A 16,168-nucleotide genomic window follows, 5' to 3' on the forward strand; every position below is an offset into this window, starting at 1 on the left:
CAAATTCAACCTCCCCTCCATCCCCACCCAGAGTACCAGACAGTGATAGACATTGTACATAGCCAGACATAAAGGAAGGGGAAAAAAGTTCCAAACCAAGTGTAGGAGCCATTTGGTCTCATCTTGTAAGCACTTAATTGGTCCACAGGTGTCAGTCTAATTGCTATGGGCTCACAGCAGTATAGGTGGTAACATTCATGCAGGTGATAGGTGTTGCTTGAGGGAGGGGAGCGCACACAGTTTTTTGACCGCTTCGCTGCTGCAGACCACGTTAGGCTGGCATGTGACACAAGTGTGAATTTGGAATATTGGACTGTTTATGATGTATGACGCTTTATGGATTATGGACTGAAACATCGTGGTGAGCAATAAATATCATAATGTTTTAACTTAAACAAGTCTGAACTTTATTTCATAGACACACATAACGTGAAGCGGCTACAAGCGCGTCAAGTAGGTGCCTGTCTAGCAACCCCTCAGGGGCTTTAAGTGTACACTTAGTCTCTACACCAAGCTTCCATACCCTCACCAAAGTTTATAAATGGTCACCAAATGGCATCAAATTTCACAGCAGATTCTCTTAATTGTGTCTCCCATCTTTAATTTAAGATGGTACATGACCTCTCTGATCCACTGACTGCATGCTGAAGGGAGAGAGGATCTTTCCAATTGAACGGTATACACCCTCTCGCCAGCAAAAAGCAAAAGGACAACATATTGATTTTGTTGCTGTTGAAAGGTGCCTCCACCGGGGGCACTTAGTGGAGAAAGGTACTGCTTTTTCAAATATTTTAGAAAAAGTCTCACAGATGGATAGCCAAAACGTACACAACTTTGGACAGGTCCAACACATACGCAAAAAAAAAAAAAGTGGCTGGAGCTTGTCTACATCGATCACATATGGGATCAAGTGTAAATTCTCCATAATATTTTTTGCCAAGATTCCTCTGGGTTTTTCTCATTCAACTCTTCCCATTTATATTCTAGGAAGTTCAAGGTTATCAGATTGTATGTGTTCAGTAAATCATAACTCATACCTATACTTTGCCAAAAAATCTATTGGCATTTAAATATGGACTCTAACGGATTGTTCAAAGGAAGCAAGCGTATTTTAAATATAAAGATCAGACAATGCCACTATTTCATTTTTACACCAGACATCAAAAGCATCATCCATTATTGAAGGAGTGAACATGCCATTTTTCTTGCAATTGGTGCAGCATGTGAAAGGTTGTTAAGAGCAAAGGACTGTCTAAATGGATTCTGGATTTCAAAGCGCAAAGCCTCCCACTGTTTGAGGTCTCTGCGGTATGCTTTTACTAATCTGAGGTTGCCATTTACTCTAAATGAAAGTCAATACCTGGCTGTTAAATTTGCAAAAGAAAATGTTTGTTAAAAATATAGGAAGACATTGAAAGAAGTATAAAAGCTTGGGAAGTACACGCATTTTAATCATCTTAACTCTTCCAGCTAGAGAGAGAGGCAGAAGATCTCAGTCCTCAATGTCATGTTCAAAATCGTATAACAGGGGCTGATAGTTAGCGTTATAGAGATATTTATGATTATGCATGACCCATATCCCTACATATTTAAATTTCTAAAGGCTGAGTTTAAAAGCAAACTCACCAAGAGATGTCTGCTTGTCTACAGCACCAATAGGCATGAGTTTTGTTTTTGTTTTCTTTTAAGGTTGACCTTGTAGCAAGACATTTAACCAATAACTTGGGAAGGCTTGTAAGTGGGACTGATATGTACAACAACATTTCATCTGCATAGAGAGAAACTTTATGGCCCAAACAGTGAAACAGTTGTGCTGTATCATAAATATTATTTAGGTCACATTGTTGCTTATTCTTTACTGTTACTGGTATGTATCTCTGTACCATAATCTCAATGTGTGTTGACCAGCTACCAGTTATTGCTGTGCTCTCTGTTGCATTCTGTCGCGCTCTCACTCTGTCTCATGCAAATACAAATGTCTACACATGTTTTGTTAAAATATAGCCAGTGATGTCTGAGATATCACGTGTGATGGGGAGATGAAGGAATGGATGGAGACTGATCTATTAACACCCCCCACCCACCCACTCCACGATCAAGCCAATTGGTGGGGATGAACAGAATAGATCTTTGTTGCCAACTTACACATAGTAAATAGAATGTCTTTTATCATATTCCTCATAAGGACACATGTTATTTTTTTTGGGATTGGGTACAGGCTTCTTGAAATTCTGATACAATCTGGATCATCAACATCCGACCTGAATTTAAATGCTCATGTCAGAGTTTTGCCCCCAGGAATGCCTTGTCGACATCATATTCAGCACTTCGTGTAACTTCCTTATTTGAATTAGCTAGCAATAATAAGTACTCAAAGGAAATAAGTACTCGGGAAAGGTGATAAACAAATGATTGCTCAAACAGAAGAAGGTGTCCCCTCTTAAAGCTTGCCAGCCAGTGGGAGTCATCAAACCAGTGTAAAACAGTCACACATTCCAGGCCATGCTGTGTGTATATTAACTCACTAGACTCTGTGTTTTCCTATCTTAACTATAATATGATGGCATATTTGATATTGTTGGTACATGACAATTGTTATGTGCTAATTTTTGGATCTGAGTTTTGTCTAATTATGTAGTGCGCAATTTCCATAGGCTATTTTTGCGTAATGTATTGAAAGATAAAAATCTGCAGGTGGTGGAAATTGGTGGAGGTGGTGGAAATTGTTGCAGCCCTTCTCTGTCACCATTGAATCCTTTTGGAATAAACATCAGCTCACTTGGGTTCCATATTTGGCATCTTTCCATCGCCTACGTTGCTATGCCAACATCATGTGTTGCTGTGTGTACATGCATGTCATAGCAGATGCATGGCCATGTAAACACAGCCCAAACACGGGTTGCACAATGTAAACATCATAAAAAAAGATCGGATTTCAACAAAAAAGCCATATCAGGCATCAAGATCTGCAGAGTAAATGTAGAGAAAAACACATAATTACAGATAATTTAAAGCACATTTTCTGGAATTTGTCTCACAGGCATCATTAATAAACAAGATATTACACATTATCCAGGATGTCTTCCTGTGCTTTCCTTTCTCTATTGATATATATTGAAATATATATATAACACATATAATATATAATATTATATATTTTATGTATCATATATAATATACATTGAAATTTGTTTTAATGTGCCATGAAGAAGGTTAGCAGAGCTCACTTACTATAAGTAAAGCCTTAACAAACTGTACTGTGCTGGGTTTCTTAGTTCAAGGAAGACACAATCTATGCTTAAGCTCTTTAAGAGCCTTCATATTTTTGTTGTTCAGCTGCTGCTCATCGGTCCAATAGAAAGCATTCATAATTTGCCAATTTGTAAAATAAATCAACTATTTAACATTAGCTGACAATACATTACCAAGTTACTTATTTCATATTACAATCAACAGAAAAGAGCTGTTCCCCAGACAAATTACTAAATTATTAATGATACTGGCAAACATTATAGCTTTTGTAGATTGGGGGCCGTTGGGAGGCTCCATTAGACTCTACTCTGGAATGAAATCTAATGATTCTGTAGATCTTGCAAGATAAACATATTAAGCTAGTGATGGCTCGTCCATTTCTTACTCCAATCTGCAATAGGACAGTAACTAATGTGTCACAAATACTTTCTTTATCCCATACACTGTGTTATCTACCTCCTCCTCTCCTGTGTCCTCTTGTGTTTCAACATTTCCTTCCAGTCTACCTTTCCACTTAAAGGGCCAGGGTGTTGGGCTTCTCCTGTTGTGACAGATAAGTTTGTGGTCATGCAGGAGGTGCCACATGAGCCATATCTGGGGTACAGTAAGACTGTGGACCACCATGAGCTCCCGATAAAAACAGGGGTCAAACATCTGAAGATGGGGTGCAGCAGATGGTTGGGGAATCCCAAAGGTCCGAAAGCCCTTGTGGCGTGATAGTTTGATGCCAATGTGCTGAAGGCACATTCCTAGGAAGACATCGTCGATGGGAAACAACTCCACCTTCAGAGAAAAAAATTAAGATGACTTGGCTCTTATTTGTAAGGCATGCTTTCAACATGTATGTTAGACATGTGTGACTATATTATCAAACATGACAATTCTAGTACCTTCTGACAAGCAGAGCTGAGTCTTCGGGCTGTATGTCCTGACATGACAAAACCCCCTCCCCCAGCATACGATGGGTACAAGCCTGCCCCATACATGAACTCCGGCACATAGTACTTGGAGCTGCGTCGACGAATGGGTTTGGCATGGATGATGATATCTCCAATAAATAGGTCTTCATCTTCCCTTTCACCATGTAACATTTCTAGAATGTTCTCCACATTAACAAAGACATCAGCATCACCCTTGAAGATGAACCTGTAAAATAAACAAATTATTAAAGTCAAAGCAATGATATCGATCTCTCTGTGAAATTAAACACAGGGTTTTCAGATTCTACAAACCCAGCCCGCCCCGTGCATGAAGAGGTCCTTTTTCCACACACAAAATTCAACCAACTTGTCTGAAATAACTTATTTTTCTTATCACATGGTAAGTAAAATCTTGGGAGTAAATGATGTTGAGTAACATGTTTTCCTGACCTAGGTTGGCTGGTCTTAGTCTTTAACTGACCTAACTGCACCAGAGTGAATATAAAGATCATAATCTAAACCATGTCACATGAACAATAGGATGTAACAAGACACCTTTAAAGCACAGTATTCAAGTTAAAGTTGCATAAGGGGATTTCCACCCAGTTCTGGCAGATGAAGCAGCACACGGTTTTAGTCGACCGTAACTCCCAAAATTCAGTTTATGTTACTTGAATGATGTAAAAGGAGCAACTGTGGATCATGGCTTCTGACCCTGTGACAGCTTATAGTTTTTATTTGTGTATAACCAACAAAATAAAAGTAATAGATTTCGATCTAAATAACGTAAACATAACATACAGATTAGATAAATGCTAGTCTATACATGCATAAAATACGTCACTTCCTGTGCACAAGTAAAGATTTCACAGAGAAGCACGGGATGTGCTTAGCAATAAACAAAGAGACAAATCCATGTTACAAAGTTGTCTGTGAATGTTCTCATTCATCCAGGTCATGGTTATCCAAAGGAGTTGAATCAAGTGCAACTGGACTTGGTATATATCCGTGAAGATGTTTCGCCTCTCATCCAAGAGGCTTCCTCAGTTCGTGCCTTTCTGACTAGACCAAGCCAGTCAGACTAGCTTGGTACGTTTCAAGGGTACGATGTAGGATTGCAATAAACATTAAATAATTTAAGTTAACCCTCTGTATAATTAATAATGTTAAAAATATACCTTCACTGTGACAATATAACACAACTGTGGTGCCTAATATGTTTGCCATGCCGATGTAGTGATTTGGTCTGGTACTAGTCCCTTTACAGTCAGCCTGCTTTATCATGAACCCCCTAGTGTTTTGAGGTTTCATAATTTACTAATACCCCTTTCACACTGGCCAAAAAACCCGCTAACATCTGCCTTGGGTGGTCAATGTTACATTGACCAAAGGCAGATGTTAGCGGGTTTTTTGGCCAGTGTGAAAGGGGTAAAATTAAGTACGAGACAAAGGGCTACAAATAAGGTCTGTTCCTGTTTCAGTTATACTGAAGCCAATAAAAAAAGAAAAATGAACAAATACCTGACATAAGGACAGCTGGTGTTGACCCACTGCAGAAAATGTGTCTCCTTTAACGTCAGGTTGAAGAAGGTGTCTTCAAAGTCCCAGAGTAGGATGTCCTTAAAGGTTTCACTCTCATAGGCAAGTAGCCGGTCCCACAGAGGCAGGGCCCTCTCATTTCTGGGTACCCCCAGGAGGAAAACTGTGCGAGTTGTTGCACCATATTGGAAAACCCCCTCCTTACCCCATGTCTGACGCACTACCTAAAAGATGGAGACGGAGAATTTTTTTTTTTTTTTTTGAAATGACAAATTGTTACGGTGATATTTGATTGTAAAAATATCATAAAATCCTCTTATCCATTTTGAATTATAACAACTGCACAAATCGCTGGTTTATTTTCCTCCATGTAAAAGTATGCAATTTAGCAGTTTTTACCTGTCGCTTATCAAAATCTTCAGCAGCAGATTTCACTGCAATGAGCAAGTAGAGAGCAGTAGGGGAGCTTTTTTCTCCTTCTCCTCCTTCTATTTTACATTTCTGTGGTTGGTCGATGAGCAGCCGGAAGTTTCTGTTGTCTTTTTCCCTCAGGTATCCTTCGAAGTCAAATGGTGCCATTGTGGGTAGAGCGTTTTCAGACATTGTTGTCGGCACTACATTCTTATGCCCCCCCTTTACTTTTGCCTTAGATGACTGATCAGGCTTGACTTGAAGACTAGATTTGGACTGAGGGGCTCCATGTTTGGACTGGGATTTGGGTTCCTGGGGCTTGCAGCTAGGAAGCTTTGGGTCAGGAGGGCCAGACGGTACCTGTAAGAGATGAGACATATAGTGAGAAAGAGCACATAAAGAGAGGGGTATTTTTGTAATAGACTTTAAAAAAAGATTATTTGCTTATATAGGAATAGGATGTGCATTTATGCACTCGACATGGATTATTAAAACTTAAATACAGCATTAATAAGCATTATCAATTCTGTTAAAAAGTCTCATAATGCATGTATTACTCTCTCTGATGATCTTGTTTGGATTACTATTTCTGTGTGATTTACATACAAACAAAGAGTTTATATATACTCAACACAAGGATCTTGTTAATGTGTTTCAGCTCAGCATCAAACAAATACAATGTTTGCATTAATAACGCAAGAGCTTTTGTACTTGGGTATGTGACACAATGTGACTGAGTACCAAAATACAAAATTGCATGAGACTTTACTGTAGCAATTTTTCACTGTTAACTTACAAACATGGTACATCAGACCATGTGATCAACTCAATTAAATTTTGTGTGAATGCATTATTTTCATAATTGCTATGCTCATATCTTGTAATTGCTATGGTCATATGGTCTTGTAATTGCTATGGTCATATGGTCTTATGGTCATATGGTCTCGTAATTGCTATGGTCATGTGGTCTCATGGTCATATGGTCATAGTCTCGTAATTGCTATGGTCATATGGTCTCATGGTTATATGGTCTCGTAATTGCTATGGTCATGTGGTCTCATGGTCATATGGTCATGGTCTCGTAATTGCTATGGTCATATGATCATAAGGTCATATGGTCTCGTAATTGCTATGGTCATGGTCTCATGGTCATATGGTCTCGTAATTGTTATGATCATACGGTCTCATGCTCATATGGTCTCGTAATTGCTATGGTCTCATGCTCATATGGTCATATGGTCTCATAATTGCTATGGTCATATGGTCACATGGTCATATGGTCTTGTAATTGCTATGGTCATATCTCACGATTACCTAAATGTCAGGTAAATCTGACACAGTAATATAATGGGAATACCAAAACACAGAATTGTGAGTGACTTTATCTTGGCACTTTTTTTTCTTTTTCTTTTTTTGATCAATTTTCAAGCATTCTCGATGTGAGCCATGGCCAGGCCTTTACCAAAAAACAAACCAACAAAAGTGCCTTGACAAAAGTTCACAATGGACATCAAAGGGCAAAAGGTTAGGTGCCTGGGCACCCACATCCCAGCATGTAAATGCTTTACGCCTTAACCCTCCTTGTCCTAGACCCTCTGTCGTCATCGTCCTGCTTAGCAGAGCTGGTCTCCAAAGGGTATTCTATTTGCCAAGAGTTTATTACCTCCAATGGCTTGGGAGTTTTTTATGTTAGCTGAAACTCAGCTAAGTCAAGGTAATTCTGCTCTAGTAGCTGAGGCTATCCCTCACAATATCTTTACTTCCATCTGCCCCGGCTTTCTGGTTGTACAGGTAGTTAAATAGGCATCCATAAATCAGATTTTAAATGTTCCCACATTGCCTGGGGCTATTTCCTCCCCTGTGAATCACTGTGTTGTATTATCAGTGGTAGAGCTGTGTCCTGATGTACAGACACGCTAAAGCAAACGAGGATGTTCATACTGAATTCTCATCACTTCTGTCATTCAACATGCCCACGTATGACAGAGCTCTGACACGTTTGGATGTTGCCCCTTCCTTGCATTGGCCACTGATTCAGTTTTTACGAGTCCTCTGGTTTTGTTCAGCTTATCCACTGTCCTACACATCATAAGGGGAGTGAGGACCTCACTTTCAACAAGTTCGAAAACCAATGAAGTTTGTTATTCTGACCATAAGGTTATCTTTTTTACTGCTCCTCTGTCTATTGCAGCCCATGTGGGAAGTGCACCTGTCTGCTTTTGCATGTTTGACTCTGCCTGTTAGCAAATTTACTGATCACAGTTTTATATCATAGAATCAGTTACTTTATCATAATTGTACATTACGAGGAAGAGGTTGGCAAAGAAGAAGTGGGATAGTCAGAGAGATGAAGAAAGTAGACAGGAATACAAGGAGATGCAACATAAAGCAAAGAGAGAGGTGGCAAAGGAAAAGGCTTAGGGTGAGTCATATGAGAGGTAAGACACTAAGGAAGGAGAAAAGGACTTGCACCGATTGGCTAGACCAGCAGTGGATAACCATGTGCCATAGACAGCCATGTGTATGCAGGTTTTCATCCCAACCCGACCCCACACCAGGTGATTTCACTGACACATTCTTCCTTTTTGGTTGAAGGGTTGCTAATCAGCGAAATCACCTGGTGTGAAGGCTGGAATGAAAACCTGCATACACATGGCTCTCCATGGCACTTGGTTAGCCGCCCCTGGGCTAGACAGAGGGCCTGAGCTGGGAAGGATGTGCAGCAGGTAAGGGTGATCAAGGACAGCGATGGAAATGTGCTGACAAGCGAGGAGAGTGTGCTAAGAAGGTGGAAGGAGTACTTTGAGGGGCTGATGAATTAAGAAAAAGAGAAAGAGAGAAGGTTGGATGATGTGGGGATAGTGAATCAGGAAGTGTGGTGGATTAGCAAGGAGGAAGTGAGGGCAGCTATGAAGAGGATGAAGAGTGGAAAGGCAGTTAGTCCTGATGACATACCTATGGAGGAATGGAGATGTTTAGGGGAGATGGCAGTGGAGTTTTTAACTAGATTGTTAACACAATCTTGGAAAGTGAGAAGATGCCTGGGGATTGGAGAAGAAGCATACTGGTAGCGATTTTCAAGAATAAGGGCGATGTGCAGAACTGTAGCAAGCATGTGTGGAGGAAAGATGCTGGGTATATTGGGAGAAGGATGCTGAATATGGAGCTGCCAGGGAAAAGGAAAAGAGGAAGGCCAAAGAGGAGGTTGAGGGATGTGGTGAGGGAAGACATGCAGGTGGCTGGTGTGACAGAGGAAGATGCAGAAGACAGGAAGAAATGAAAACAGATGATCCGCGATGGCAACCCCTAATGGGAGCCCCCGAAAGTAGTAGTAGGATCATCAAATAGCACCATTTCAGAAATTTTAACTAACTTACTTTCAGCTGTGGCAGCACTCTAAGTGCTAGTCAATAGGCTATGAAACAAACAACAGAATACCATAGTATAACCACTGCTTTCCATCAGTTCTGTTACTTGTTTTAACTATTTGTAAGTGTGAAGGCAATTTTTCTGCAATATAATCATATATGATGTTTGCTTACTTTTAATCTTTGACCATGTATGAGCTATATACCATGTTTAACTTTAGTTTACATTGCTTCAATAGATGCTTAATGCTGATGTTTAGCAAACTGAAGGTGGTGATATAAAGTGTCTTCTCCGTGTGAACTAATAAAGGCCTAACGTTAGCTAACTGTTAGCTGACAGCAGAGGAATGTTTGGGAAGCTCACTCGAGTGTAACAAGGTCTGAAGAAACGGCCCTGGAGAATTACGAGCTGGAAGATAAGGACCAGAGGAGACCTGACCTATGAACTCTGAACAAGTTCTGTTATCCATTAGGATGACAGTCCAGCAATAAAGATGAGCTACTTCCTCCAACCAGGATTTGGGAGAAACTCTGGGTACACCATTGTGACCATGACAATAAGCATGTTTGGGCAGCAAACACGTGCTCTGAGATCAGGGCACACACTTACCTATCAACTCTGTAAGAGATTTTTGTCTCGTTCCTCATTTAATGTCAGATGGAATTTAATAATTGCCACAACAGTAAGTAAATGTACTGGCTTGTACATGCTGTTGGTACAGTTTCATCTGGCATCGCTTATAAATGCTAGCAAGATGCTGGTGCAAGTTGGTGAGAATACCATCTGCACCTTGATGCTTGATGTGTGACACAAAAAACATTAACACTAAGATTCTTCCCTAAACTTTAATATTCCAAGCCCCACACACATTACAAGGACAAGCTTTTATATAGGGTACATAATTTAAAAAAGAAACAAAAAACAAATACAACTAGAAGAGTGCACTAAATAGAGTGCAGATCTCCACCAGGTGTGTCTCCACCCACCCCTTTTTTTTTGCCTACCGGAAAAAGAGAAAATATGGAGACATTGCCTGCATATCTTCCTCCGGTTCTTGTTTTTCAAAGGTTTTGAATCATTGCATCCCATAGAGGTCCTTGACCATACAGTCATAACTGCACAAAGGATATTACGCTGATAGGCCCAGTAGTATGCAAGATTAGCTGCGGACAGATACAAACACGGACAGATACACACAGCCAAACACAATATACTCTCCAGGCTACCGCCTGATGGAGAATAAAAATCGTCCAAACCCCAGAAAAACAAAACACAACAAAATAGAGGAAAAAAGCATATCAGGATAAAAGGCCAGTTTAATTTCCTTATAAAAAAATAAGTAAATCTTAAAATAAATAAAAACGTTCGATAACACATAAAAAACACATTTTTGTTTTACTTCGTGCTCTGTGGATTCATCTGAAAATGCTTTGCGTTTCTTTGGGTGGGGACCAGAGTCAAATTAAATGTGTTGGGGACCAGAGTAAAATCAAATGTAATGTAACACAGATTATTGCCCAATTATATCATTATGTTTAGCTGAAAAACAATATGAACGTGTTTTTGATTGGTTATATATGGTGTCATGACCTGAAATTTAACACAAACCTGCTTTTTTTGTAATTATTATTAATATTATTATTATTTTTTGAGTCGCTTAGGCCCTTAAGTGCATGGAGACCCCTGGGCCCGTGCCCAGAATGCCCATTGGATAATCCAGTCCAAATCATCTGTATTTATGGTAAACTGATAGTTGTCATGTGAAATATATTACTTAAATAATAATAAATATCCCCCATCACTTCTCCTCTTAGCCTAAATATCCCTGACAACATTCATGTCAGCCATGCCTGGTTTTGCTACAGTAATGTGAAAGCCAGTCACCATCAGTCAAACATCAAAATTATGTTTTAATGTTATGGTAGTTGAGTAGTGTAGACTAAGCTGTTGACAAGCTTGATTGTAGGTTTATTTATGAAACAGTGTGGCAGTTTTAGTGAGTAAACAAACAATGATCCTATCATTTCTCCCTCATCACTTCTAATAATTCACTGGAGACATCTGTTCTGTTGCCATAACTGTGCCTGTGCATGTTTCATTCGAGTCCATTGCCCTACAAATCAGTGGGCCAATTCCTACAATACTAGCCACTGTTTATCGACCACCGAAGCCCAACAATGATTTCTTTCTGTTTTTCTGACCTTCTTATGTTGTTTGTCCCCTAATGTAATATTGCTGGATGATTTTAATATACACATGGAAAATGTCAACAATACTCTCACAAGGGATTTTACATCATGCCTGAACAGTTTTGGATTACAGCAATACATTGATTTTCCTACGCACTCCAAAGGACGCATGATCTGATTTGCTGCTCTAGTGTACCTCCTCTTAATTGCAAAGTATCTGATTTGCCCATTTCCGACCACAAGTTAGTGTCTTGCAATGTTAACTTAACAGTATCCAAAATAAATTTGTCACGCTCCATCTCATTCCATAAAATTAAGAATATTGATTTATCTGCTCTTTCTAGTGGAATTGATAACCTCCCCAGCAAAGACAATTTATCCACCCCAGACAAACAACAACGATGGACTTTATAGTCTTTTAAACGGTCTTGCTCCTTTAAAAACCCGGTGCGTTTCCTTTACCCACTCTGCCCCTTGGTTCACACCTGCACTACGCCAGCTTAAAGCTAAAGGCCATTGCCTGGAACGTCGTAACGTAAAAACTGGCATTGTTGTTCAGAAAAACATGTATGACTACCACATACTTCATTATAAAGAGGGTTTTGTCCACAGCTAAATTGTCTCATTATTTATTATCCAAATTTAATTAGATCAGGCGAAGGGAACACTAGAGCCCCGTTTTCCATGGTAAACAATATTTTACGGCCACCGGACCCTCTTGCACCTCACCTGTATTCAGCTGCTCAATGTAATGCCTCCATGACCTTTTTTAATGCCAAAATTGAAAATATTCATTAACAATTGACCTCTTTGAACAATACTACATACAGTTCCTCTTATTTACCCTTCTATGTTCCCCTCTCTTCTTCACTATCTAGTTTTAAACTCCCAACTGTTGCTGAAATATCTGGTCTTATTCACAAATCCAAATCAACTACCTGTCAGTTCTGTTCCTTATTTTTGCTATTTGTAAGTGTGAAGGTAATTTGTCTGCAATATAATCTTTTATGACATTTGCTTACTTTTAATTTTTGACCATGTATGAGCTATATACCATGTTTAACTTTAGTTTACATTGCTTCGATAGATGCTTAAAGCTTAAAGCTGAAAGCTTAAAGCTATCTTCTTCACTTTCTAGTTTTAAACTCCCAACTGTTGTTGAAATATCTGGTCTTATTTGCAAATCCAAATCAACTACCTGTCAGTTAGAACCCCTTCCTACTCATTTAGTAAAAGCCTGTCTACCTTCTCTACTACTACTACTACTACTTTCGGCTGCTCCCGTTAGGGGTCGCCACAGCGGATCATCCGTTTCCATTTCTTCCTGTCTTCTGCGTCTTCCTCTGTCACACCAGCCACCTGCATGTCTTCCCTCACCACATCCATAAACCTCCTCTTTGGCCTTCCTCTTCTCCTCTACCCTGGCAGCTCCATATTCAGCATCCTTCTCCCAATATACTCAGCATCTCTCCTCCACACATGTCCAAGCCATCTCAATCTTGCCTCTCTTGCTTTGTCTCCAAACCGTCCAACCTGAGCGGTCCCTCTAATATAATCGTTCCTAATCCTGTCCTTCTTCGTTACTCCCAGTGAAAATCTTAGCATCTTCAACTCTGCCACCTCCAGCTCCGCCTCCTGTCTTTTCGTCAGTGCCACTGTCTCCAAACCATATAACATAGCTGGTCTCACAACCATCTTGTAAACTTTCCCTTTAACTCTTGCTGATACCCTTCTGTCGCAAATCACTCCTGACACACTTCTCCACCCGCTCCAACCTGCCTGCACTCTCTTTTTCACCTCTCTACTGCACTCTCCGTTACTTTGGACAGTTGACCCCAAGTATTTAAACTCAAATGCCTTTGTCACCTCCACTCCCTGCATCCTGACCATTCCACTGTCCTCTCTCTCATTCACGCATAAGTATTCCGTCTTGCTCCTACTGACTTTCATTCCTCTTCTCTCCAGTGCATACCTCCACCTCTCCAAGCTCTCCTCAACCTGCACCCTACTCTCGCTACAGATCACAATGTCAACCGCGAACATCATCGTCCATGGAGACTCCTGCCTGATCTTGTCCGTCAACCTGTCCATCACCATTGCAAAAAAGAAAGGGCTCAGAGCCGATCCTTGATGTAATCCCACCTGCACCTTGAACCCATCTGTCATTCCAACCGCACACCTCACCATTGTCACACTTCCCTCATACGTATCCTGCACCACTCCTACATACTTCTCTGCAACTCCTGACTTCCTCATACAATACCACACCTCCTCTCTCGGCCCTCTGTCATAAGCTTTCTCTAAATCTACAAAGACACAATGCAACTCTTTCTGGCCTTCTCTATACTTCTCAATCAACATTCTCAAAGCAAACATCGCATCTGTGGTGCTCTTTCGTGGCATGAAACCATACTGCTGCTCGCTGATCGTCACCTCTCCTCTTAACCTAGCTTCTATTACTCTTTCCCAAATCTTCATGCTGTGGCTGATCAACTTTATACCTCTGTAGTTGTTACAGTTCTGCACATCGCCCTTGTTCTTGAAAATCGGTACCAGTATGCTTCTTCTCCACTCCTCAGGCATCCTCTCACTTTCCAGGATTGTGTTAAACAATCTAGTTAAAAACTCCACTGCCATCTCTTCTAAACATCTCCATGCCTCCACAGGTATGTCATCAGGACCAACTGCCTTTCCATTCTTCATCCTCTTCATAGTTGCCCTCACTTCCTCCTTGCTAATCCGCTGAACTTCTTGATTCACTATCCCTACATCATCCAACCTTCTCTCTCTCTCATTTTCTTCATTCATCAGCCCCTCAAAGTATTCCTTCCACCTTCTTAGCACACTCTCCTCGCTTGTCAGCACATTTCCATCTCTATCCTTGATCGCCCTAACTTGCTGCACATCCTTTGCAACTTGGTCCCTCTGTCTAGCCAATCGGTACAAGTCCTTTTCTCCTTCCTTAGTGTCTAATCTGTCATACAACTCACCATACGCCTTTTCCTTTGCCTTTGCCACCTCTCTCTTTGCTTTACGCTGCATCTCCTTGTACTCCTGTCTACTTTCTTCGTCTCTCTTACTATCCCACTTCTTCTTTGCCAACCTTTTCCTCTGTATAATTTGCTGTACTTCCTCATTCCACCACCAAGTCTCCTTGTCTTCCTTCCTCTGTCCTGATGACACAACAAGTACCTTCCTAGCTGTCTCCCTCACTATTTCTGCAGTGGTTGTCCAGCCATCTGGCAACTCTTCACTACCACCCAGTGCCTGTCTTAACTCCTGCCTGAACTCCACACAACAGTCTTCCTTCTCCAACGTCCACCATTTGATCTTCGGCTGTGTCTTCACTCGCTTCCTCTTCTTGGTCTCCAAAGTCATCCTACAGACCACCATCCGATGCTGCCTAGCTACGTTCTCCCCTGTCACCACCTTGCAGTCTCCAATTCCTTTTAGATGCGCCTTCTACATAAGATATTGTCCACCTGTGTGCACTTTCCTCCACTCTTGTACGTCACCCTGTGTTCCTCCCTCTTCTTGAAATATGTATTCACCACAGCCATTTCCATCCTTTTCGCAAAATCCACCACCATCTGTCCTTCCACATTTCTCTTCTTGACTCCATACCTTCCCATCACCTCCTCATCACCTCTGTTCCCTTCACCAACATGTCCATTGAAGTCGGCTCCAATCACCACTCTCTCTTCTTTGGGTACCCTCTCCACCATGTTGTCCAACTCACTCCAGAATTCTTCTATTTCATCCATCTCACACCCAACTTGCGGGGCATATGCGCTGATAACATTCAGCAATAAACCTTCAATTTCCAGCTTCATACTCATCACTCTGTCTGACACTCTCTTCACCTCCAGCACGCTCTTGACATACTCTTCCTTCAGAATTACCCCTACCCCATTACTCCTCCCATTCACACCATGGTAGAAGAGTTTGAACCCACCTCCGATACTCCTGGCCTTACTCCCCTTCCACCTGGTCTCTTGCACACACAGTATGCCTACCTTTCTTTTTTCCATCATGTCAGCCAGCTCTCTCCCTTTACCAGTCATAGTGCCAACATTCAAAGTTCCAACTCTCGCCTCCACATGCCTACCCTTCCTCCTCTCTAGCTGCCTCTGGACATGCTTTCCCCCTCTCCTTCTCCTTCGCCCAACAGTAGCATAGTTTCCACCGACACCCTGCTGGTTAACAATACCGGTGGCTGTCGTTGGTAACCCGGGCCTCGACCGATCCGGTATGTAAGTCTTGTTTATGATCCGTATATTTGATTTGGCAAAGATTTTACGCCGGATGCCCTTCCTGACGCAACCCTCCCCATTTGTCCGGGCTTGGGACCGGCACTAAGGATGCACTGGCTTGTGCATCCTCAGTGGCTGGGTTCCTGTCTACCTTCTCTATCCTCTTTAATAACTGATATCATACAGTCCTCCCTTACCTCTGGTCTTGTTCCCTCATCTCTCAAAACAGCTGCAA

General features: G+C 41.2%; 1 protein-coding gene across 2 annotated transcripts in view; it reads right to left on the reverse strand.

Annotated features, from left to right (window-relative positions):
• Positions 1–1,762: 1,762 nt before the first annotated feature.
• Positions 1,763–16,168, reverse strand: part of b3gnt9 (UDP-GlcNAc:betaGal beta-1,3-N-acetylglucosaminyltransferase 9) — a 72,779-nt gene continuing 58,373 nt past the window's right edge. For both annotated transcript variants that reach the window (XM_056281636.1, XM_056281637.1), the window contains exons 4-8: positions 6,111–6,482; positions 5,694–5,935; positions 4,143–4,398; positions 3,709–4,035; positions 1,763–2,966 (exon numbers count right to left, since the gene is read on the reverse strand). In XM_056281636.1, the coding sequence (XP_056137611.1) occupies positions 2,916–2,966; positions 3,709–4,035; positions 4,143–4,398; positions 5,694–5,935; positions 6,111–6,482 (1,248 nt within the window). In that variant the 3' untranslated portion in view covers positions 1,763–2,915. The remainder of the gene's footprint in view (positions 2,967–3,708; positions 4,036–4,142; positions 4,399–5,693; positions 5,936–6,110; positions 6,483–16,168) is intronic.

Source organism: Lampris incognitus, chromosome 6, assembly GCF_029633865.1.
Source record: "Lampris incognitus isolate fLamInc1 chromosome 6, fLamInc1.hap2, whole genome shotgun sequence".
NCBI lineage: Eukaryota > Metazoa > Chordata > Actinopteri > Lampriformes > Lampridae > Lampris > Lampris incognitus.